Raw genomic sequence first — 26,912 nt, forward strand, 5'->3', positions numbered from 1 at the left:
TCTCAACTGTTGAACATCTATTCGCTAATACACATCTCTGCAGCGATCATGAATGACCAGTGGCGCACCACAGTTGCTTCAGTGCCAGTTTGGGTAGTTCAATTTTGCCATACTTTAACAATAGTGGCAAACGAAGTTTATAAACTTAGCCATTTCGGAAGTGCCTGTGGTGTCACCACCAGACACCACACTTGCTAGTTGGTAGCCTTTAAATCGGCCGGCCTCCGTTAGTATACGTCGGACCCGCGTGTCGCCACTATCAGTGATTGCAGACCGAGCGCCGCCACACGGCAGGTCTAGTCTAGAGAGACTCCCTAGCACTCGCCCTAGTTGTACAGCCGACGTTGCTAGCGATGGTTCACTGTCTACATACGTTCTCATTTGCCGAGACGACAGTTTAGCGCAGCCTTCAGCTACGTCATTTGCTACTACCTAGCAAGACGCCATATTCAGTTACTATTCTGAACAGATAATATTGTGATTCATGTACCGTCAAGAGCGACGTTCATCATTAATGAATTAAAGTTAAGTATGAAACCAATTACGTCCGCTTTCTAAATTCTAATCCCTTTTCATGTTCCAGACCGCACGTCAGTATAGTCCTTCCCTCCTCACACCAGCCTGCGTGAGCTAAAACGCGTGCACTTCGGCCTCCTCTATAACACAGTGTTGGCTCCTCTGCCAACACAACAGTGCCCATGTCCTTTTGTATGTCAGATAAATTGTTTCCACAGTACGAAAACGACTGCACAGTTTCCACAGTTCCCTGAGACCATTTATCTACCTTCCACTGCTAGTGATACACAGGTGTAAGCTGGCGCCAGCACACCATGCAGCAAAGAGATTGCGATGAGATCGATTGAGGCCAAAGACAGACTCGCAAGAAACGTGCCGCCAGCTCCCTCTCAGGCGCCAGTGTTTAGATCGCCGCCACGGACTGCAGCGCCCAGTCGGTTCCAGTCTGTCGCACACCCACCCAGTCAGTCATCCAGGGAATCAACAAGTGGAGTCATCAGTCGCTGCCCAGTGGGAGTCGCAGTCACAGTTAGCTCAGCCTCTGGCTCAGAGTCAGTCAGTACCTGGCGACCAGAGCAGTGCACATAGCGGACTTGTACTTCACCAGCAATGAGGCTAACGTGGACTAGCGGAAGAGCTTGTACAACAACACCTGGACTAAGTTAAGTAACTGTAGTTGCTGAACAGTTCAGAGAAAATTTGAGTCTCGTAACAAATCAATACCCCACTCATACGATTATAGTTGGTGGGGACTTCAACCTTCCCTCGATATGTTGGCAAAAATACGTGTTCAAAACCGGTGTTAGGCAGAAAACATCTTCCGAGATTGTCTTACATGCTTTCTCCGAAAATTATTTCGAGCAGTTAGTCCACGAACCCACGCGAATTGTAAATGGTTGCGAAAACACACTTGACCTCTTAGCCACAAACAATCCAGAGATAATAGATAGCATCATGACTGACTGATATAGTGATCACAAGGTCGTTGTAGCTAGGCTCGATACCGTTTCTTCCAAATCCAACAGAAACAAACGCAAAATAATTGTATTTAAAAAAGCGGATAAAGTGTCACTAGAAGCCTTCCTAAGAGACAATCTCCATTCCTTCCGTACTGAGTGTGCAAATGTGGCTCAAATTCAAAGATATAGTTGCAACAGCAATTGAGAGATTCATACCTCATAGATTGGTAAGAGATGGAACCGATCCCCCATGGTACACAAAACAGGTCCGAACGCTGTTGCAGAGGCAACGGAAAAAGTATGCAAATTTCAGAAGAACGCGAAATTCCGAAGATTGGCTAAAATTTACAAATGCGCGAAATTTGGCACGGACTTCAATGCGAGATGCCTTTAATAGGTTCCACAACGAAACATTGTCTCGAAATTTGGTAGAAAATCCGAAGAAATTCTGGTCGTATGTAAAGTACACAAGCGGCAAGACGCAGTCGATACCTTCGCTGCGCAATGCCGATGGTACTGTTACCGACGACTGTGCTGCTAAAGCGGAGTTATTGAACGCAGACTTCCGAAATTCCTTCTCAACGGAAGACGAATGGAATATTCCAGAATTTGAAACACGAACAGCTGCTAGCATGAGTTTCTTAGAAGTAGATACCTTAGGGGTTGCGAAGCAACTCAAATCGCTTGATACGGGCAAGTCTTCAGGTCCAGATTGTATACCGATTAGGTTCCTTTCAGATAACGCTGATACAATAGCTCCCTACTTAGCAATCATATACAACCGCTCGCTCACCGATAGATCTGTACCTACAGATTGGAAAATTGCGCAGGTCGCACCAGTGTTTAAGAAGGGTAGTAGGAGTAATCCATCGAACTACAGACCTATATCATTGACGTCGGTTTGCAGTAGGGTTTTCGAGCATATACTGTATTCAAACATTATGAAACACCTTGAAGCGAACGATCTATTGATACGTAATCAGCATGGTTTCATAAAACATCGTTCTTGTGCAACGCAGTTAGCTCTTTATTCGCACGAGGTAATGGCCGCTATCGAAAGGGGATCTCAAGTTGATTCCGTATTTCTAGATTTCCGGAAAGCTTTTGACACCGTTCCTCACAAGCGACTTCTAATCAAGCTCCGGGCCTAAGGGGTATCGTCTCAGTTGTGCGACTGGATTCGTGATTACTTGTCAGCAAGGTCGCAGTTCGTAGTAATAGACGGCAAATCATCGAGTAAAACTGAAGTGATATCAGGTGTTTCCCAGGGAAGCGTCCGGGGCCTCTGCTGTTCGTGATCTATATAAATGACCTGGGTGACAATCTGAGCAGTTCTCTTAGGTTGTTCGCAGAAGATGCTGTATTTTACAGTCTAGTAAGGTCATCCGAAGACCAGTATCAGTTGCAAAGCGATTTAGAAAAGATTGCTGTATGGTGTGGCAGGTGGCAGTTGACGCTAAATAACGAAATGTATGAGGTGATGCACATGAGTTCCAAAAGAAATCCGTTTGGAATTCGATTACTCGATAAATAGTACAATTCTCAAGGCTGTCAATTCAACTAAGTACCTGGGTGTAAAAATTACGAACAACTTCAGTTCGAAAGACCACATAGATAATATTGTGGATAAGGCGAGCCAAAGGTTGCGTTTCATCGGCAGGACACTTAGAAGATGCAACAAGTCCACTAAAGAGACAGCTTACACCACACTCGTTCGTCCTCTGTTAGAATATTGCTGCGCGGTGTGGGATCCTTACCAGGTGGGATTGACGGAGGACATCGAAAGGGTGCAAAAAAGGGCAGCTCGTTTTTGTATTAATAGGAGAGAGAGTGTGGCAGATATGATACGCGAGTTGGGATGGAAGTCAGTAAAGCAAAGATGTTTTTCGTCGCCGCGAGATCTAAAAAATGGCTCTGAGCACTATGGGACTTAACTGCTGTGGTCATCAGTCCCCTAGAACTTAGAACTACTTAAACCTAACTAAACTAAGGACATCACACACATCCATGGCCGAGGCAGGATTCGAACCTGCGACCGTAGCGGTCGCGCGGTTCCGGACTGTAGCGCCTAGAACCGCTCGGCCACTCCGGCCGGCCCCAGCGAGATCTATTTACGAAATTTGAGTCACCAACTTTCTCTTCCGAATGCGAAAATATTTTGTTGAGCCCAACCTACATAGATAGGAATGATAATCAAAATAAAATAAGAGAAATCAGAGCTCCAACAGAAAGGTTTAGGTGTTCGATGTTCCCGCGCGCTGTTCGGGAGTGGAATGGTAGAGAGATAGTGTGATTGTGGTTCGATGAACCCTCTGCCAGACACTTAAATGTGAATTGCAGAGTAATCATGTATATGTAGATGTTCTTAGGAATAAGGAACCCTGTTAATTCATGCATTCGGTTTGTGTTATAGAAAGAGGACACCAGGCATCAAGCAACATCCTCTCCTTGCTTCCCATGGTACAAGCCGACAGTGACAACGCGCCGACTAAAAAAGTTGTACCACCTATCGTCTGTGAGTGGTTATTGCATCGAACACAGGCCGTGGTCACATTAATGTGACTGGACGATGTACAATGATGAGTCGAACATTAAGACTAGCAGTTTAATAACTTAATGGCCTATCATTGTAAAGTAATTTATTACCGATTCTGCGTATCATCAATTTCCAGATCGTTCGCAGATTTGTGGAGCTATGTGCACAAGTCATGTAGTTCCCACAAATGACTGGCCGTTGATTCGTGTACGCGGTGACAGCTCTCGATAGCGACCCAGATGGGAACTGTCGGATTCAGATCAGATGAATTTTATGGCGAATACATTACCGTGATTTCACTACCATGCTCCTAGAACCACTGTAGCACGATCCTGGCTTCTAGACACAGACAACTGTACTGCTGAAAAATGAAATCATCGTCATGGTGCACACGAAACATGAATGAATGCAGTGGTTCGCAGCTGCCAGATTGTCTTCGATTAGAACTACAGGTCCCACGCAAGCGCAGGAGAATGTCTTTAGTAGCATAATATTGAACCCGCTGGCCTGCGTCCGTGGCACGCTGCACGTTTCGAGCACCCATTCACCTGGATGATTGGATCTGCGGAAACGGCCATCGACCTGGTGCAGCAAAAACGTGATTCATCCGACGAGACGACATGTTTTCAGTGATACACGGTCCAGTCTCGATGATCCCGAACCAACTGCAATCGTAACTGACGATGTTGTCGAGACAACGTGTGAACACGCAGAGGTGGTCTGCTGTCAAGCCCCTTGTTCAACAATGTACGCTGCATGCTGTACTTCGAGACACTTGTGCGTCCAACGGCACTGTGCTCTTTCGCCAGAGGTGCCACAGATCGCCATCTATCCTATTTTAAAAGGCAGACAAGCCTCCAAACACTATGTTCTGTGAAGAGTCGTGGACGTCTAACCACTTAGCGCCTAGTTGCAGTTTCACCGTCTTTCTACCCCTTTCTGTAGATGCTCACTGTTGTGTCTAGACAAGACAGCCTAGACGCAATATGAGGAAGCCGAAAGGCACGCGCTTAAACTCACGCAGGCTGGCGTGAGGTCTGAAACAGGATACGTAATGAATGCTATAAAGAAAAGTACGTAGCTTCTGGAATACTTAACTTTAATCCACATTTGTAGAACATCGCTCTTGATGATACATTAATAGAATCTCAATATCTATACTGGTAATGGCGCCTTGCTAGGTCGTAGCAAATGTAGCTGAAGGCTATGCTAACTATCGTCTCGGCAAATGAGAGCGTAATTCTCAGTGAACCATGGCTAGCAACGTCTGCTGTACAACTGGGGCGAGTGCTAGTACGTCTCTCTAGACCTGCCGTGCGGCGGCGCTCGGTCTGCAATTAGTGGCGACACGCGGATCCGTCGTATACTAGCGGACCGCGGCCGATTTAAAAGCTACCACCTAGCAAGTGTGGTGTCTGGCGGTGACACCACACTCACTACATCAAAGTGCGCGTCTTTTATGACGGCGGCCGAGTTTAGGTTCGTTCTGCGCATCTGTCGTCACAAAACACAGTCAGCCAATGAGCAGAGAACGACGTTGCCAGCCCTCGACTGCAGTGCAGAGCACGAACGAGTGTCTTCAGTTTTAGAAACGTTCAGTCATAAATAAAATAATTGAACAAAAGCAATGTCTTGACAGCATCATTTCTTTTATAGAAAGTTTGAAAAAAGCATTCTTTATACCAATTGCTTCATATTCTATTAATTAACTAAACCAAACAAGCAATAAACCGCCAAATTCAGGCGATAGCAAGGAAAGGTGTTTGTATCATTCTCACTAACCGCTTTTTCGCAATAAAGTACAGCGGTAATTGTTTATTTCCTATTGTACTTCGACGAAACGTGAGTAATTCATAGTTATACCAATAGTGTTTGTCGGTATTTTGCGTGATATTTTAAAATCCTCCGGGAGATGTATTGAATGACGAGCTAAGTTAGTGTAATGGTCAAAGTCTAGCCGGCACGGAAGCTCAGCGTGTTCGGTCAGAGGGTTAGCTCCCTCTGTAATAAAAAAAACTGAGTTAATCGATCAACAACAAACTTAAACGGATGTCCTACGACGTCCGCCCCGAGCAGATGCAACGAACAAAATCGAACAAAACGAGAATTAAAAAAGAAAAAAAAGAGGGTTAGCTGCCCTCTGTAACAAAAAAAAACTGAGTGAATGAATCGACGACGAACAGAAACCGGTGTCTTGCGACGTCCGCCCTGAACAGATAGAACGAACAAAACGAACAAAATGAGATTTTTAAAAAAAAGTGTATGGCTGCTAAAGGAAAGGATCTGAGTTCAAACCTTGTTCGGTGCTTAATATTTTCTTTATTTAAAAACAATATCGAAGTGTCTTACTTCATGAATTTTATTCGTTTGAATGTAATTTTTTTTAAAATTTCTAGTGGAAACTAAAATCGACCATATGGAAAGTACACACTATGGACTTTTACCTCTGAAAACTCTTCAAAATTTCGTGCAATGGTTTACTACAGCTAATGCTGCACAATAACTGCGTTGAACATCGAAACAAAATTAAGTCATTTATGGGGGGAAGGTATCAGTCAAGATGATATGTAAAAATAAAATTTTTGGGCCAAATAGTTTTTGTGACATCGAACGATAAAGTGTGTCAAAGCAGTCGAAACACCATGTGACTGCAAAGGCGAGCAGTCAATGATGACAAAATCGCGCACACTGCGGAATGCGGGGAGCACGTCTCTGTAGCAGCGAAAGGGTTAATGCGGCCGTGGTGGCTGTACTTCGTAAACTGCGCGTTCCGCCCTAAACTAAGTTTGCGCAATATACACTCCTGGAAATGGAAAAAAGAACACATTGACACCGGTGTGTCAGACCCACCATACTTGCTCCGGACACTGCGAGAGGGCTGTACAAGCAATGATCACACGCACGGCACAGCGGACACACCAGGAACCGCGGTGTTGGCCGTCGAATGGCGCTAGCTGCGCAGCATTTGTGCACCGCCGCCGTCAGTGTCAGCCAGTTTGCCGTGGCATACGGAGCTCCATCGCAGTCTTTAACACTGGTAGCATGCCGCGGCAGCGTGGACGTGAACCGTATGTGCAGTTGACGGACTTTGAGCGAGGGCGTATAGTGGGCATGCGGGAGGCCGGGTGGACGTACCGCCGAATTGCTCAACACGTGGGGCGTGAGGTCTCCACAGTACATCGATGTTGTCGCCAGTGGTCGGCGGAAGGTGCACGTGCCCGTCGACCTGGGACCGGACCGCAGCGACGCACGGATGCACGCCAAGACCGTAGGATCCTACGCAGTGCCGTAGGGGACCGCACCGCCACTTCCCAGCAAATTAGGGACACTGTTGCTCCTGGGGTATCGGCGAGGACCATTCGCAACCGTCTCCATCAAGCTGGGCTACGGTCCCGCACACCGTTAGGCCGTCTTCCGCTCACGCCCCAACATCGTGCAGCCCGCCTCCAGTGGTGTCGCGACAGGCGTGAATGGAGGGACGAATGGAGACGTGTCGTCTTCAGCGATGAGAGTCGCTTCTGCCTTGGTGCCAATGATGGTCGTATGCATGTTTGGCGCCGTGCAGGTGAGCGCCACAATCAGGACTGCATACGACCGAGGCACACAGGGCCAACACCCGGCATCATGGTGTGGGGAGCGATCTCCTACACTGGCCGTACACCACTGATGATCGTCGAGGGGACACTGAATAGTGCACGGTACATCCAAACCGTCATCGAACCCATCGTTCTACCATTCCTAGACCGGCAAGGGAACTTGCTGTTCCAACAGGACAATGCACGTCCGCATGTATCCCGTGCCACCCAACGTGCTCTAGAAGGTGTAAGTCAACTACCCTGGCCAGCAAGATCTCCGGATCTGTCCCCCATTGAGCATGTTTGGGACTGGATGAAGCGTCGTCTCACGCGGTCTGCACGTCCAGCACGAACGCTGGTCCAACTGAGGCGCCAGGTGGAAATGGCATGGCAAGCCGTTCCACAGGACTACATCCAGCATCTCTACGATCGTCTCCATGGGAGAATAGCAGCCTGCATTGCTGCGAAAGGTGGATATACACTGTACTAGTGCCGACATTGTGCATACTCTGTTGCCTGTGTCTATGTGCCTGTGTTTCTGTCAGTGTTATCATGTGATGTATCTGACCCCAGGAATGTGTCAATAAAGTTTCCCCTTCCTGGGACAATGAATTCACGGTGTTCTTATTTCAATTTCCAGGAGTGTACTATGGCGCTGCTTCTCTTGGCGCGTACAACTGGCAACACAGCAATCTCCCGCGTCTGGGCGGGCATGCGCGAACCGCCAAGGTAAAAGAATTGAACTATAGCACGTGAACATTCGACCAGCTTCGCCGTTTTCGAGATACTCGTTTACAAGCTCTGCAGAACAATAATCGGCCGTGTGGCGAAGTTGCTTATCTCAGTCGATTTCTCCATTTGCAGCGTATATCATCCAAAGGGTAGTCCACCATCCGTCTCTGCTGGGTTTACATACTTTTCTCACAGCGACAGGAGCCCGCAACGCCACGAGGAGGCGTCCAACATTGCAGTGGGCAGTGGTTCATAACGTTTTGGCTTATTGTGTATAATCACTATTTCATGAGCTGAGTGTTGTAGTATTCTCAGGCCCAGCAAATCTTGTTGCTAAAGTGTACCCTACAACAGAGGCAGCACCGAACCTGGGAGTTAGCTTACCAACATTATAAAGCGCAGCAGTAGAACAGTTGGGCTCACCTTGTGCTTGGCCAGAACGTCCAGGTAGAGCTGCGGCTCGAATTTCGGCAGCGTGACGAGTTTGGCGCCCAGTGAGAACTTTTGGAGCATCACCACGGACAGCCCGTAGATGTGGAACATGGGCAGCACCACTGGGATGGCGTCGTCGGGACCGCACACGCCATCTGCAAGGTCACCACGGATTGTCCAGAAAGCTGGCTGCCAGGCCTTACTGCAGCAACACTCGCTACTCCGTGTCACAAATATGCTGTCACAACAAAAATTTGTACAGCCTTTGAGAGGTTTCCAATTCACTCAAGATTCATTGTTACAAGAGTGGTTATGGAGTACATGAAATGATTACATTTACAGACTGAGCTAACTGTGACTGCTACTCCCACTGGGCTGCGAGTGATGACTCCAGTTGTTGATTCCCTGGATGACTGACTGGAACTGACTGGGTGGGTGTGTGACAAACTGGAACCGACTGGGCGCTGCAGTCCGCGGCGGCGATCTAAATATTGGCGGCCGAGAGGGCGTTGGCGGCGCGTTTCTTGCGAGTCTGTCTTTGGCCTCAATCGATCTCATCGCAATCTCTTTGCTGCATGGAATGCTGGCGCCAGCTTACACCTGTGTATCACTAGCAGTGGAAGGTAGATAAACGGTCTCAGGGGATTGTGGAAACTGTGCAGTCGTTTCATAATGTGGAAACACTTTATCTGACATCCAAAAGGACAGCAAGTTGTTGTGAGGTATCAGGTATCGATCCATGCTGAAACACCCATATTACATGTGGCATAGCCTCCACGGGCGGCAATACAGGCCCTGACTCTGGCATCCAGATTATCCCCTGGGATATGTTATTCCTCACATGCTCGATCACTTCACATAGTTCTGGAAGAGTTGTTGGTAGACGAGTCTCACAGGTCACTTCTCGTCGCATCATATCCAACACGTATTCGACTGGAGACAAGTCCGGAGATTACACTGGCCGGGGAAGTTACTGCACATCTTGTAGAGCACATTGAGTTTCACAGACAGTGTGGATGAGCATTATCCTGTTGGAACAGCACACCACCTTCCTATTGCACGAATGATAAACGAATGGATCTAACATCAATTTTCACATACTGAGCGCTGGTTAGCGTCCCATCCAGAAACATCAAAAGTGAAAGAGAGTTGTAGATTATCGCATCCCGGGCCATAAGGCCTGAGGTGGAGCCAGTGCGTGTTGGACGTATGGACTCTACGAGACAGCGCTCAACAGTTCTACGCCGTATACCCAAACTACCATCACCTGTGTGCAGGCGGAGTCTATTTTAATCGCTGAAGACAACGGCGCGCCATACCATCTCCGAAGTGAACCTTTGATAGCGCCCGTCGAGCCACGCACGTCTATGCTGTGGAAGACCTAGAAGTATGCGTGTAGCCCCACCGCTAATAACCAGTCCCAACAGTCGCAAATCTCGTTGGATACTCGGAAAACTCGTATTTATTTTTTCACTTCCGGTGTCAAATTCCTTACTGTCTACAGCGCTATCTACAATATGGATCAAAAGTATCCGGACATCTGGCTGAAAACGACTTACAAGTTCGTGGCGCCTTCCATCGCTTATGCCGGAATTCGATATGGTGTTGGCCCACCCTTAGCCTTTATAACCATTTGCGGCTGATGCAGTTCTGTGCAAAAAGATAGCAGCACCAGAAGACTGTAGAGGATCGGTGACACGTGCAGGCACTGTCAGTTTATGCCGAATGCAAGTGGGCGTAACCGCACATGAATACATGAAGAAATTGTTGTGTTGGCAGAAGAGCCAACACAGTGTTATGAATGGAGGCCGAAATGCACTCGCTTTAGCTCACGCAGGCTGGCGTGAGGAGGGAAGAGCTATATTGACGTGAGGTCTGGAACATGACAAGGAATTAGAATTCAGAAAGGGTAATTAGTTTGATACTTTAATCCATTAATGAGGAACCTCGCTCTTGAAGGTACATGATTCACAATGTTAATATCAATAGTAACTGAAAATGGCGCCTTGCTAGGTCGTAGCAAATGACGTAGCTGAAGGCTATGCTAAACTGTCGTCTCTGCAAATGAGAGCGTATGTAACCGGGAACCATCGCTAGCAAAGTCGGCTGTACAACTGGGGCGAGTGCTAGGGAGTCTCTCTAGACTAGACCTGCCGTGTGGCGGCGCTCGGTCTGCAATCACTGATAGTAGCGACACTCGGGTCCGACGTATACTAACGGACCGCGGCCGATTTAAAGGCTACCACCTAGCAAGTGTGGTGTCTGGCGGTGACACCACAGAAATACGTTGCTGTTGGGTTACATCATTTGCGACAAATCACTAGAAATAGTAACTACTGTAAAATGTCTGGCAGTAACCATCTGCATTGACCTAAAGTGGAATGACCACATAAAACAAGTTCTAGGGAAAGCAACATTTGCTTAAAAAATGTAAATAACGAAATAGGAATTAGTATTTGTTGAAAAAGAGGTTTGCTTTAAATACTATCCCACACACCTATAAAATGTGAAATAAAAGCAAGTCCTGATTCAGACCTAAAGTTCCACTGTCACCAGCAGATGGCTGCACTGTAGAAAACATGGTTAGTTCGATCTTTGTACCACGAATTTCTTTGGGGTTATTACTGTTGGCAACACGTGACTGCACTGTAGAAAACGTGATTTGCCCGTTTGTTAGTAACATGAGTAGCTCTTTCACCAACAGATGATTCCACTGTTAAAAACCCAACAGAGGCGTAAATTAATTATTTTCCACTTCTAAGATGGTGCAATACTCTAAACATCCAGAAAATACGTCGGCACTGCAAAAAGTACAACGTTTGTATCGAATGACTAGGACACATTTCTGATTAAGAAAATGATCAAAAGCCGCCCGACTCAAATCAGTTGCTGGAAGTCGGTATTCGCATTTTCAAGAAGAGTGGTAGGACAGGCGCAATAATTATAGCCCTATATCACTGACATAAGTCTGTTGTAAAACTGTGGGACGTATTTTATGACCACGTATTGTGAGTTCTTTGAAGAACGAATATCTTCTCTATAAAAGTCTTTAGGTCCAGATTGTATACCGATTAGGTTCCTTTCAGATTACGCTGATACAATAGCTCCCTACTTAGCAATCATATACAACCGCTCGCTAACCGATAGATCTGTACCTACAGATTGGAAAATGGCACAGGTCGCACCAGTGTTTAAGAAGGATAGTAGGAGTAATCCATCGAACTAAAGACCTATATCATTGACGTCAGTTTGCAGTAGGGCTTTGGAGCATATACTGTATTCAAACATTATGAATCACCTCGAAGGGAATGATCTATTGATACGTAATCAGCATGGTTTCAGAAAACATCGTTCTTGTGCAACGCAGCTAGTTTTTTATTCGCACGAAGTAATGGCCGCTATCGACAGGGGATCTCAAGCTGATTCCGTATTTTTAGATTTCCGGAAAGCTTTTGACACCGTTCCTCACTAGCGACTTCTAATCAAGCTGCGGGCCTATGGGGTATCGTCTCAGTTGTGCGACTGGATTCGTGATTTCCTGTCAGGCAGGTCGCAGTTCGTAGTAATAGACGGCAAATCATCGAGTAAAACTGTAGTGTTACCAGGTGTTCCCCAGGGAAGCGTCCTGGGACCTCTGCTGTTCCTGATCTATATAAATGGCCTGGGTGACAATCTGAGCAGTTCTCTTAGGTTGTTCGCAGATGATGCTGTAATTTACCGTCTAGTAAGGTCATCCGAAGACCAGAATCAGTTGCAAAGCGATTTAGAAAAGATTGCTGTATGGTGTGGCAGGTGGCAGTTGACGCTAAATAACGAAAAGTGTGAAGTGATACACATGAGTTCCAAAAGAAATCCGATTACTCGATAGATAGTACAATTCTCAACGCTGTCAATTCAACTAAGTACCTGGGTGTTAAAATTACGAACAACTTCAGTTGGAAAGACCACATAGACAATATTGTGGGGAAGGCGAGCCAAAGGTTGCGTTTCATTGGCAGGACACTTAGAAGATGCAACAAGTCCACTAAAGAGACAGCTTACACTACACTCGTTCGTCCTCTGTTAGAATATTGCTGCGCGGTGTGGGATCCTTACCAGGTGGGATTGACAGAGGATATCGAAAGTGTGCAAAAAAGGGCAGCTCGTTTTGTATCATCACGTAATAGGAGAGAGAGTTTGGCAGATATGATGCGCGAGTTGGGATGGAAGTCATTAAAGCAAAGATGTTTTTCGTCGCGGCGAGATCTATTTACGAAATTTCAGTCACCAACTTTCTCTTCCGAATGCGAAAATATTTTGTTGAGCCCAACCTACATATGTAGGAATGATCATCAAAATAAAATAAGAGAAATCAGAGCTCCAACAGAAAGGTTTAGGTGTTCGTTATTCCCGCGCGCTGTTCGGGTGTGGAATGGTAGAGAGATAGTATGATTGTGGTTCGATGAACTCTCTGCCAAGCACTTAAATGTGAATTGCAGAGTAATCATGTTTATGTAGATGTAGAAAAACCAACATGGACAGACATTTTGAGAAACTTACGAGGTCCGACTTGCGCGTTTCGTCACAGGAACTTTTTAGTCAGTGCGAGAGCTTTACGGAGACGGCTTAAATACTCCAGTGGCAGACAATACAAGAGAGGCATTGTGCATCCCCACGCTCTCTTGCTAAGCAGGAACACAGCCCCAGCTATGGTGCCCCCTGCTGGCGGGTCTTTAACTGTCACGTGGAATCACGTCGCAAAAGTGCAGGTAACGAAAGGATTGCTTATGCGAAGGATAACGTCATTTCATCCAAGCAGTAGGAAAAAATACACATAATCTCGTCCGATGTGAGGTGGCTTCAGTTGCACAAAAACACTACCAGAAGCGGTCCTATATTTCTCTTCGCTGCATCACGATATATCATCGCCCGTCGGACGTGAAACTCGAATTTCCCTTCTTGCTTTTGCAGCGATGGAATTACTAACAAGCAATTTGATCAGATACACGACATCTTGAAACGAATGGTAAAACCGATGACATGAGAAAAGATGCAACGAGTCTCCAGAAGTCAGGAGATAAGAGCCATGTGGTACTCACTGGTGTTGAGGTCAGAGAGCAAGGAGGGGCGTTCAATACATAACCCTTACGTTCTCGGCCAATTTCGCTTGAACTTTCTTCTGGGACGTCACTTCAGCGCCCATAGTTTCATGAACTTCCGATAGGTGGCAGCACTATATCTAGCCTTCAAAAAGGCTTCTGTAACGGAGGGAGCATTCGAAGCAGAGAGCTGTCATTGAGTTCCTTTTGGTGGAAAGCGAGCCCATCGCAGATATCCATAGGCACTTGCAGAATATCTAGGGAGAGCTGACAGTGGACAAAAGCGCGGTGAGTCGTTGAACCCACACGTCTGTCATCATCGCAACAAGGTCGTGCAGAACCTTGCCTGCCGCATACACCTGCGTCTTCTACAATGCTGGAACGTGGAGACACTCTCACTCGAGGTGATCGACGGATCACAATCAAACACCTCGCTGCTCAGCTAGACGTCGCCGTCGGTAGCGCTGACACACTCGTCCAGCGGTTGACCTACTCAAAGGTGTGTGCCCGCCTAACAGGAGACCATAGAGAGCAACAGAAGACGATCTGCGCGGATCTGGTTGCGGGTTATGAAGCTGATCGTGACAATTTTTGTCGAACGTCATTGCAAGCAATGAAACATGTGTTCATCACTTCGAACCGGAAACCAAACGGCAACATTTGGTGTGGCGTCACGCCACCTCGCCACCGAGGAAAAAAAGATCAAAACCACACACTCAGACAGTAAAACCATGGCGACGGTCTGCTGGGACTCTGAAGCTGTTATTCTGTTTGATGTCCTCTCTCACTGTGCAATGATGAAGTGTGAAGTGTATTGTGCTACCACCAGGAAAATCAAGAAACGACTTTAGCATGTTCGTCGCCACAAAAATGCAAGCGAACTTCTTCTCCATGAAAACGCAAGGCCTTACACAAGCTTCCTCATTCCTTATCTTATCAGTCCAACTAATTTTCAACATTCGTCTGTAGCATCACATCTCAAATGCTTTTCTCTTCTGTTCTGGTTTTCCTACAGTCCATGTTTCACATCAGTACAATGTTGTGCTCAAAACGTACACTCTCGAAAAATTTTTCCTCAGATTAACACCCATGCTTGATACCAGTTGACTTCTCTTGGCCAGGAATGTCCCCTTTGCCAGTACTCGTCTGCTTTTGATGTCCTTCATGCTCCGTCCGTCAGTGGTTATTTTTCTGCGTAGACAGTAGAATTCCTTCATCTACTTCGTGACCCCTCAATTCTGACGGTAAGTTTCTTACTGTTCTCATTTCTGCTACTTCCGTCTGTCTTCGATTTACTCTCAATCGATATCCTTTGCTCATTAGATTGTTCGTTCCATTCAGCAGATCATGTAATTCTTCTTCAATTTCAATCAGGACAGCAATGTCACCAGTGAATCGTATCACTGGTATCTTTTCACCTTGATTTTTAATTCCACTCCAGAACCTTTCTTTTATTTGCTTCTTCGATGTACAAATTGAACAATAGGTTCGAAAGACTAAAATCCTGTGTCATACCCCTTTTAGAAAAACCTTCGATTTTGGTCGTTCATTTTTATTATTCCTTCTTGGCTCTTGTACATATTATATATTACTCGTCTCTCTCTATACTTTACTCCTATTTGTGTCAGAATTCCGTATATCTTGCACCATTTTACCTTGTCGAGCGCTTTTCCCAGGTCGACAAATCCTATGAACGTGTCTTCATTTTTCTTTAGTCTTGCTTCCATTATCAATCGCAACGTCAGAATTGTTTCTCTGGTGCCATTACCTTTTCTAAAGCCAAAAATATCGTCATGTAACACATCATCAGTTTTCTTCCCCATTCCTCTGTATATCATTCTTGTGAGCAACTATGGATGCATGATCTGTTAAACTGGCTGTGCGTTAATTCTCGCACTTGTCAGCTTTTGCAGTCTTCGGAATTGTGTAGATGATATTTTTCCGAAAGTCAGATGGTATGTCGCCAGACACATACATTCTACATACCAACGTGAATAGTTTTGTTGCCACTACCCCCAACGATTTTAGAAATTCTGGTGGAATCTTATCTATCCCTTCCGACTTACTTTATCTTAAGGCCTTCTGATTCTAATACTGGATCCCCCATCTCTTCTAAATCGACTAATGTTTCTTCTTATATCACATCAGACAAATCTTCCCCCTCATAGAGGCCTTCAATGTACTCTTCTCACCTATCCACTCTCTCCCTTGCATTTACAGTGGGATTTCCGTTGCACTCTTAATGTTACTACCCTTGCTTTTAAGTTCACCGAAGGTTATTTTTACTTTCCTATATCCTCAGTCAGTCCTTCTGACAATCATTTCTTTTTCCATTTCCTCACATTTTTCACGCAGCCATTTCATCTTAGCTTCCCTGCACTTCCTATTTATTTGATTCCTCAGCGACATCCATTCCTGTATTCCTTAATTTCCCTGAACGTTTTCGTACTTCCTTCTTTCATCGATTAACTGAAGTATTTCTTCTGTTATCCATGGTTTCTTCGCAGTTACTTTCTTTGCACCTATGTTTTTTTTCCAAATTCTGTGATTGCCCTTTTTAAAGGTCCACTCCTCTTCAACTGTACTGGCTACTGAGCTACTTCTTATTGGTGTATCTATAGCCTTAGAGAACTTTAAACGTATCTCGTCATTCCTGGGTAGTTCTGACAACATTTCATTGCGTATATATTCTTCCTGACTGGTCTCTTAAACTTCTGCCTACTCTTCATCACTACTACATTGTGATCTATATTTGCACATGGGTACGCCTTGCAATCCAGTTCCTGACTTTGGAAATTCTGCCTGACGACGATGTAATCTAACTGAAATCTTCCCGTATCACCCGACCTGTTCCAAGTATACCTCCTCCTCTTGTGATTCTTGACCAATGTATTCGCTGTTACTAGCTGAAATTTATTACAGAACTCAATTAGTCTTTCTCGTCTCACATTCCTCTTCCCAAGCCCATATTCTCCTGTAACCTTTTCTTCTTCCCCTACAACAGCATTCCAGCCCCCAATGACTATTAGATTTTCATCTCCCTTTACGTATTGTATTACCCTTTCAGTATTCTCACATGCTTTCTCTATCTCTTCATCTCTTCGTCTTCATCTCTTCATCTTCACCTTGCGACGTCAAGTATCGTTGTCGGCGTTGGTTCACTGTCGATTCTGATAAGAACAATTATATCAGTGAACTTAGGCAACGTAGTCTATGGAGAACAGCGACCTGACGCTATATTTAAGTTAGACTGAACAGTCAAACAAATATTATTGCGATCTTGACTGTTCATTCTAACTTAACTATCACTGAACTGTTCACAGTAACACACTCTCTGCCCCACCTTCCTATTCATAACGGATCCTACACCTCTTACACCATTTTTCACTTTCATTGATTTTACCCTATACTCATATGATCAGAAATCCTTGTCTTCTTTCCATTTCACTTCACTGACCACTATTATATCTAGGTTCAGCCTTACATTTCCCTTTCCAGATTTTCTAGTTTCCCTACCACGCTGAAGCTTTTGACATTCCACGACCCGACTCATAGAACGTAATCGCATGGCCACCTCCCCTTCGGCAGTCCACTCCCAGAGATCCGAATGGGGAACTATTCTGGAATCATTTGCCAATGGAGAGATCATCATGTCACTTTTTCAATTACAGGCTACATGTCCTGTGGATACGCGTTTTGTGTCTTTAATGCAGTGATTTCATTGCCTTCTGCATACTTACGTCATTGGACATTACCGATTCTTCCGCCTTTAGGAGCAGTTTCCAAACCCAAGGACAAGAGAGTGCCCTGAATGTCTTTCTTCTCCTGTCTTCCGTAACAAGGCCATTGGCAGAATGGGGTGACTTCTAATGACAGATAATTTCGACCGCCAATGCTGGTTATTAACCAAAATTTAAGCAGCGATGGGTTTTTAACCTGGGACCGAGAGCGTTTTGATTACTAATAAAGACGCTACCCCTAGGCCATGGTCACTACTGGAGTCGGGCACGAGTGACATCTCAGGAGTGTGGGACTCACCCGTGTCGAGGTCAGAGAGTTGGCTGACAGGTTCTCTGGCCTGTTGGACGTTGTTCACAATGTTGCAGCTGGACAGGGCAAGCACATATTTCCGTTGGAGCAGGGCACGGTGAAAACCTCACGAGGTAAGGACAGTGTGGTAGTCAACAGTATCGAGGTCAGAGAGCTGGATGGCAGGTTCCCTGGCCTGCTGGAGGTTGGGCAAAATGTTACGACTGGACAGCATGACGGCCACGGGCAGAGTAGGGAATAAGAACATCTAGGGAGATAGGGGAAGTGTGGTACTCACTGGAGTCAAGGTCAGAGTACTGGATGGCAGGTTCTCTGGCCTGCTGGAGGTTGGCCACGATGTTGCGGTTGGAGAGCATGACGCCCTTCGGCAGCCCTGTCGTGCCACTGGAGTAGGGCATGATGAACACCTGGTCTGGGGAGGTGAGGGCGCCCGGCAGCTCTCCCTGGGACGCGGCCCGCTGCACCAGCTGCTGGAAGTCCGCCGCGCCCTCGGGGGTGGCGCCGGGGTCTAGGGCAGTGCTGGAGGCGGCCGCCGGCACAGTCACCAGCAGGCGTGGCGGGGGCAGGCCCGCCTCCTGGAAGGCGCGCACCACCGTGCCGTGGAGGGCCGGAGTCGTCACCGCTGCCGAGGGCCGGCAGTCGCGCAGCTGTTTCGACAGCTCATCTGTGGGCAGTCGTCAGTCGTCGTACCGTTATCTGAGGTTAGGTCACTCGTCCAGACAGACTGACAAAAGCTGTTAAGCACATGGAAAATACTGTCTGAATTTAATGCAGGTATTCATAGGCGCTTGCAGATATCTGGCAACGAACAAAAGCACGGTGAGTCGTTGGGCGAGGCGACGCGTCCCATCTACCACGTGCCGGCCGGCCACACACAACTGTGACTCAGGAAGTTGAAGAAACGAATTCAGCGCATTCGTCGGCGCAAAAATGCAAACGAAATTCTCGTTCTCCATGACAACACGAGGCCTCACGAAAGCCTGCGCACCCATAGGAGCTCACGAAACTTCATTGGACTGTTCTTCCTCATCCACCCTACAGCCCGGGTCTCGCACTTTCCGTCGTCCATATGTTTGGAGCAATGGAGGATGCATACCGCGGGAAGCAGTATGTCGATGAGAATGATGTTATTGATGCAGCAAGACGCTGGCTCCGAGGTCAACCATTGTAGTGGTACCGTGCGGGCGTACAGGCCGATCCAATAAGGTGGCGTAAGGCACTCGCGTTTAACGGAGATTATGTTGAACAACAGGGTTTTTTTAAGTAAAAGAGAGGGGAATAATATGGTCTATTGGAATCCTACGAAAGACCAACCTTCTCTAAAAAAAAAAAAAAAAAAAAAAAAAAACGTAGAAGTATTATCTGATTAGAAGCAACGTTGTGCATAATCGTAATGTAAATAAGCAAGACTGCTGTGATCTGGTTCAAAATGGCTCAAATTGGTGTGAGCACTATGGGACTTAACATTTGAGGTCATCAGTCCCCTACAACTTAGAACTACTTAAACCTAACCCACCTAAGGACATCACACACATCCATGCTCGAGTCAGGATTCGAACCTGCGACCGTAGCGGTCGCGCTGTTCCAGACTGAAGCGCCTACAACCGATCGGCCACAACGGCCGAATGGTCACTTCTACATATACATCTACATACATACTCCGCAATCCACCATACGGTTGTGGCGGAGGGTACCTCGTACCACAACTGGCATCTTCTCTCCCTGTTCCATTCCCAAACAGAACGAGGGAAAAATGACTGCCTATATGCCTCAGTACGAGCCCTAATCTCTCTTACCTTATCTTTGTGGTCTTTCCGCGAAATGTAAGTTGGCGGCAGTAAAATTGTACTGCAGTCAGCCTCAAATGCTGGTTCTCTAAATTTCCTCAGTAGCGATTCACAGAAAGAACGGGTCCTTTCCTCCAGAGACTCCCACGGGAGTTCCTGAAGCATTTCCGTAACACTCGAGTGATGATCAAACCTACCAGTAACAAATCTAGCAGCCCGCCTCTGAATTGCTTCTATGTCCTCCCTCAATCCGACCTGATAGGGATCCAAAACGTTCGAACACTACTCAAGAACAGATCGTATTAGTGTTTTATAAGCGGTCTCCTTTACAGATGAACCACATCTTCCCATTAATTCTACCAATGAACCGAAGACGACTATCCGCCTTCCCCACAACTGCCATTACATGCTTGTCCCACTTCATATCGCTCTGAAATGTTACGCCCAAATATTTAATCTACGTGACTGTGTCAAGCGCTACACTACTAATGGAGTATTCAAACATTACAGGATTCTTTTCCCTATTCATCTGCATTAATTTACGTTTATCTATATTTACAGTTAGCTGCCATTCTTTACACCAATCACAAATCCTGTCCAAGTCATCTTGTATCCTCCTACAGTCACTCAACGACGACACCTTCCCGTACACCACAGCATCATCAGCAAACAGCCGCACATTGCTATCCACCCTATCCAAAAGATCATTTACACTCCTGGAAATTGAAATAAGAACACCGTGAATTCATTGTCCCAGGAAGGGGAAACTTTATTGACACATTCCTGGGGTCAGATACATCACATGATCACACTGACAGAACCACAGGCACATAGACACAGGCAACAGAGCATGCACAATGTCGGCACTAGTACAGTGTATATCCACCTTTCGCAGCAATGCAGGCTGCTATTCTCCCATGGAGACGATCGTAGAGATGCTGGATGTAGTCCTGTGGAACGGCTTGCCATGCCATTTCCACCTGGCGCCTCAGTTGGACCAGCGTTCGTGCTGGACGTGCAGACCGCGTGAGACGACGCTTCATCCAGTCCCAAACATGCTCAATGGGGGGCAGATCCGGAGATCTTGCTGGCCAGGGTAGTTGACTTACACCTTCTAGAGCACGTTGGGTGGCACGGGATACATGCGGACGTGCATTGTCCTGTTGGAACAGCAAGTTCCCTTGCCGGTCTAGGAATGGTAGAACGATGGGTTCGATGACGGTTTGGATGTACCGTGCACTATTCAGTGTCCCCTCGACGATCACCAGTGGTGTACGGCCAGTGTAGGAGATCGCTCCCCACACCATGATGCCGGGTGTTGGCCCTGTGTGCCTCGGTCGTATGCAGTCCTGATTGTGGCGCTCACCTGCACGGCGCCAAACACGCATACGACCATCATTGGCACCAAGGCAGAAGCGACTCTCATCACTGAAGACGACACGTCTCCATTCGTCCCTCCATTCACGCCTGTCGCGACATCACTGGAGGCGGGCTGCACGATGTTGGGGCGTGAGCAGAAGACGGCCTAACGGTGTGCGGGACCGTAGCCCAGCTTCATGGAGACGGTTGCGAATGGTCCTCGCCGATACCCCAGGAGCAACAGTGTCCCTAATTTGCTGGGAAGTGGCGGTGCGGTCCCCTACGGCACTGCGTAGGATCCTACGGTCTTGGCGTGCATCCGTGCGTCGCTGCGGTCCAGTCCCAGGTCGACGGGCACGTGCACCTTCCGCCGACCACTGGCGACAACATCGATGTTCTGTGGAGACCTCACGCCCCACGTGTTGAGCAATTCGGCGGTACGTCCACCCGGCCTCCCGCATGCCCACTATACGCCCTCGCTCAAAGTCCGTCAACTGCACATACGGTTCACGTCCACGCTGTCGCGGCATGCTACCAGTGTTAAAGACTGCGATGGAGCTCCGTATGCCACGGCAAACTGGCTGACACTGACGGCGGCGGTGCACAAATGCTGCGCAGCTAGCGCCATTCGACGGCCAACACCGCGGTTCCTGGTGTGTCCGCTGTGCCGTGCGTGTGATCATTGCTTGTACAGCCCTCTCGCAGTGTCCGGAGCAAGTATGGTGGGTCTGACACACCGGTGTCAATGTGTTCTTTTTTCCATTTCCAGGAGTGTATGTAGATAGAAAACAACAGCGGACCTACCACACTTCCCTGGGGCACTCCTGATGATACCCTCACCTCCGATGAACACTCACCGTCGAGGACAACACATTAGTGTTGCCACCCCGAGATTCCACCATCTCGCCTGCCAGGGTATATGATGAACAATCTCTGCACCGGATGGTTGATAAACACTATGATGCACAGCGGAAAGTGCTGTGTCCTTCTGTCAGACTTGACAAAAGTACAAAAGCGGCACCATTGTGGGTTCAGCAGACGGATGGGTGGTCGAAATGGTGTATGCCACCCGATATGTGGGCCGTTTTGATGTGACAGTGGTCCGAGATGTGAGCGAAACCACAAGTGTCGTCGAAGTCAGGCCACACCAAAGGAGGACTGCTCTACTGCGCATCAAGCACACTGTGGGGATGGAAAAATCCGACCGGTTAAAACCGATACCGGTATTTTAGTCCTGAATAACCGGTACTTCTCGATATTTCTTTGGTCTCGGTTATAACTGGTTTTTCATTTTCTGTATTATAACCGGGTAAAAAGCCGAAATACCGATTAGCCATAAAATTTTTCGTTTTTAAATAAACATTTTTTAAAGAATGATTAATTATTATTACAGAAAATGATAAAGGTGATCAGTGGTGTTTTTATAACTAAGCCGATACAAACGAGGGACAAACCCATGGCGTAAGGACTCGTACAGTACTGCTCAGACAGTATTGTACATGTAACCATCTGGCCTGGCCAATTAGGTGGCATGTGTGTACATACAGTGTACTAGACTTATCACATATTTTCTGCTTGGTAGTTTCTCTCTGTCGTCGCTGGACATCAGTTGTATTATTGAGTGGCGCCGTCCCCAGTCTGGAAGCATTGCATGAAGTGCTGTACCAGTGAAGTACAACACTCCATTCGCTTTAAAAGATTAAAAATGGGAGAACCTACAATGAAGTAAGGAGAAAACTTAACAGGGCATTCATAGTTACAGTAAAAATAGAAAGCAGTTGATCTGCTGTCTGTGTCTATATAACATGCTTTTCTCTGCTTGAAGCCCATGGAAACGGACAAATTAACATGAATAATATAGTCCTTCGTAGTCAATTGTCAGGATTTAGCACTGATTATTCGTAATGTTCAGATAATGGTATGATCAACAATTACAACATGATTTTTGACCAGAGCTTGAAAATATTATGATCAGTAGAATTATGTTAATTTTTTTTAGTTGTCAACGGTTTATCACTTTTCGAGAAAAGCATCGAACCGAGGATGGACAAAGTTTTCGTTTACTTTTTTCCATTGTTCGATTTCTACGTTTATTACAAGATATAATAAGAGTAAAAGACCGAAAGCGATTATTTCAGAAGCTGGTTATTTTGTGCGGTTTTAAAGTGACTTTGAAAAAACCAGTACAACGGAAAACCGGTTATTTCAGCGATAACCGCCATCCCTAGCATACTGTAACCCCTTCAAACTGGACGTGGCACCTGGGCACATGTAACGGAGTCACTACAACACGCCATGTTATCCCAAGCTATTGGTCGAAGACTTGGAGAATGCATGTTACTGATTCATCACCACACGCCTAGCCTGGCAATAACAAAATGACGCAATGGCTGCATTTAAGATGTGCTATGAGTGAGTTTCTACAGGGTGACAATTATTGAACTACATTAAACTAAACTCCTCCCGATCAGGTCATGAAGGCCCAACGGTACCGACCGGCCGCCGCGTCATCCTGACCACAGGCGTAACTGGATGCGGATATGGAGGGGCATGTGGTCAGCACACCGCTCTCTAGGCCGTATGTCAGTTTCCGAGACCAGAGCCGCTACTTCTCAGTCAAGTAGCTCCTCAGTTTGCCTCACAAGGGCTGAGTGCACCCCGCTTGCCAACAGCGCTCGGCAGAGCGGATGGTCACCCATCCAAGTGCTAGCCCAGCCCGACAGCGCTTAACTACGTTGATCTGACGGGAACCAGTGTTACCACTGCGGCAAGGCCGTTGGCCATTGAACTACATAAAAGACGTAAATTAGTTACAAACTGCGGCGTGCACACACTTTATTCAACATGTGAACGTCTCTATAGATATTCGGATTTACGTTACGACATGTTCGATATGCCTGCCATCATTGGCGATGATGTGGTGCAGACGAATACCGAAATTCTTCATGACCCGTTGAAATGTCGGAACATCGATGCTGTCGATGGCCTGAGCCGTTTTTATTTTATTTATTTATTTATTTATGCATTTATTTTACCTGGCAAGATTAGGACCTTCAGGCCCTCTCTTACACCTAACCAGGCATACTCAGATTCAACAAATTTCAGTTTCTACAGAACATTAAGGGCATATAACATGTTATACAGTATTAATGTTAAAGAAAAAAATAGAGATTATAAAAGTAGTACAATGATAATTATAACAATCAAAAAATAATTATAACAATCAAGAATAATAATAATAATAATAATGACTATGTATATGAAAGTAAACATATTTTTCTTTTATGAATGTTAGTCCTATTGCTAGTTGGAAATTTTCTCGTTATATTCTCGCAGCTTGTGAGTTATTCTCATCAAGCAGAGACATAAGACGATAGAATGGGGTGAAAGAGATATAGAAGAGGTAGATAGGTTAGAGGAAGAGAAATAGAATGGTAAAATTCGAAGCTATGATGGAGAGGAGAAAGAAAAAGATGAAAGGGGCACAACAATGGTGGCTATACCGTCCCTAATATGTAAGTCTTGAGTTCCCTCTTGAATGTTAAGTGGTTCTGAATAAGACGCAGATCACAGGGGAGCGCGTTCCATAGTCGTATGGCTGAGATGGAGAATGACACAGAGAAAGATTTTGTGTTATGTAAAGGTACAGCCAAGATGCTAGACGTATCCGATCTGGTATTGCGGTTGTGGAATGATGATAGGTGTTTAATGTGAGAAGATAAGTATTGGGGGCACCAGTGGCTAAGAAATCGATGAAGTAAGCACATCGTGTGGAGATCGCGTGCCTTATGTGGGCGTATCCAACCTAGCTGGGAGTATGAAGGACTTTTACCTCACCAATGGTTCTCGGGGTACTGATGTGCACCTTCTCTGTAATATAGCGTCACGAAAACAAGTCGCTCGTGTTCAGGTCCGGATGATATAGCGGGCAATCGTGCCCCGTGTCAGTGACCTCTGGGTACCCCGGAGCCGGAATGCGGTCCCCAGAGTGCTCCTCCAGGACATCAAACACTCTCCTGCTTCGATGGGGTCGAGCTCCGTCTTGCGTGAACCACATCTTGCCGAAATCACGTTTAATTTTGGATAACGGTGACTAAATCATCTTCCGAAACCTTCACGCATCGTTCGGCAGTCACCGTACCATCAAGGAATGTCGCACCGATTATTCCGTGACTGGACACTGCGCACCACACAGTCACCCGTTGAGGGTGGAGAGACTTCTCGATCGCGAAATACGATTTCTCCGAACCCCAAATGCGCCAATTTTGCTTATTGACGAACTCATCCAAATGAAAATGGGCTTCGTCGCTAAACCAAACCATCCATGCGCATACTAATTCCCATCACCCCCCGCGGCCAACCGTGCAATTTGAACGTCCTAACGCAAACCGTACACATGTTATGACGATTTTATTTCATATAGAGCAATAACTGTCACCATGTACACTACACTGGATCAACACTATGGATGGCAGTGTCCAGGAAAAGCGACCCGTTCTGCCAACGTTAAGGGAGACAAAGATGTTATTTCTAGCAGCGCCATCATATGAGCAAACGTCTTGTTACGTCTGGTAGAGATTCAGGGAATTCTGACGTCTATCTCGTTCCTCCCAAACATCCTTTCCATCATATGTTTCCCACGGACACATACGTCCTTTACTATGACATTTTCTCCACTTCCACGATCTTTTCCATCTTTCGCAGCCGATATTATCAGGAACACATATCAGCCTCACCTCCACAGAACGGAAAGAAATCATGTAACCAACACGACGTCGTAAATGTATTCCGTATCGTAAATGTATTCTGTTAGAATTTTATTTATGTTCCTATCACTTTTATAAATCAAATACCGAAGAGTGGTAACTACTCTGCTACCAACCTGTCGCCTACAGGAGGAATCTAAATGACGAGAAAATAAACGACTGAGCGAATGGAAACGGTGAGTAAATAAAAAAAAAACTTTTGGGCTAGGAAACAAAATAATAACGAATGTATACATTGATTTTCTTAGTCCAAGTACCTCCTACTTCACACGATAGTGAAAACAGTTTGTAAAAGAATATTATCTACTGACCCGAAAAAGAAATGATTCAACATATCAAGCAAGACATGGATTTTCAGATCACTATAGCTATTAAAATTGATGACTGTAGCCGGCCGGGGTGGCCGAGCGGTTATAGGCGCTACAGTCTGGAACCGCGCGACCGCTACGGTCGCAGGTTCGAATCCTGCCTCGGGCATGGATGTGTGTGATGTCCTTAGGTTAGTTAGGTTTAAGTAGTTCTAAGTTCTAGGGGACTGATGACCTTAGAAGTTAAGTCCCATAGTGCTCAGAGCCATTTGAACCATTTTTTGATGACCGTGACAGACAGATTGGTGGAACATAGTGTACTCTCCAAGCTGTTGCATCGCGACTCCGTTGGGTGTGATGAACCGTTCTTGCGACGCTCAGCAGAACGATATCTACATCAATATCTACATCTACATCTACATCCATACTCCGCAAGCCACCTGACGGTGTGTGGTGGAGGGTACCTTGAGTACCTCTATCGGTTCTCCCTTCTGTTCCAGTCTCGTGTTGTTCGTGGAAAGCAGGATTGTCGATATGCCTCTGTGTGGGCTCTAATCCCTTTGATTTTATCCTCATGGTCTCTTCACGAGATATGCGTAGGAGGGAGCAATATACTGCTTGACTCCTCTGTGAAGGTATGTTCTCGAAACTTTAACAAAAGTCTGCAGAGTCTTCCACTGGAGTTTATCTATCATCTCTGTAACGCTTTCGCGGTTACTAAGTGATCCTGTAACGAAGCGCGCTGCTCTCCGTTGGATCTTCTCTATCTCTTCTACCAACCCTATCTGGTACGGATGCCACACTGCTGAGCGGT

General features: G+C 46.3%; 1 protein-coding gene across 4 annotated transcripts in view; it reads right to left on the minus strand.

The window, feature by feature from the left end:
* The window catches only part of LOC126106401 (uncharacterized), a 294,375-nt gene that overhangs the window by 109,894 nt on the left and 157,569 nt on the right, over positions 1 to 26,912 (minus strand). For all 4 annotated transcript variants that reach the window (XM_049912671.1, XM_049912669.1, XM_049912672.1 and 1 more), the window contains exons 5-6: positions 18,156 to 18,542; positions 8,742 to 8,905 (exon numbers count right to left, since the gene is read on the minus strand). In XM_049912671.1, coding sequence (XP_049768628.1) covers positions 8,742 to 8,905; positions 18,156 to 18,542 — 551 coding nt within the window. The remainder of the gene's footprint in view (positions 1 to 8,741; positions 8,906 to 18,155; positions 18,543 to 26,912) is intronic.

Source organism: Schistocerca cancellata, chromosome 10, assembly GCF_023864275.1.
Source record: "Schistocerca cancellata isolate TAMUIC-IGC-003103 chromosome 10, iqSchCanc2.1, whole genome shotgun sequence".
NCBI lineage: Eukaryota > Metazoa > Arthropoda > Insecta > Orthoptera > Acrididae > Schistocerca > Schistocerca cancellata.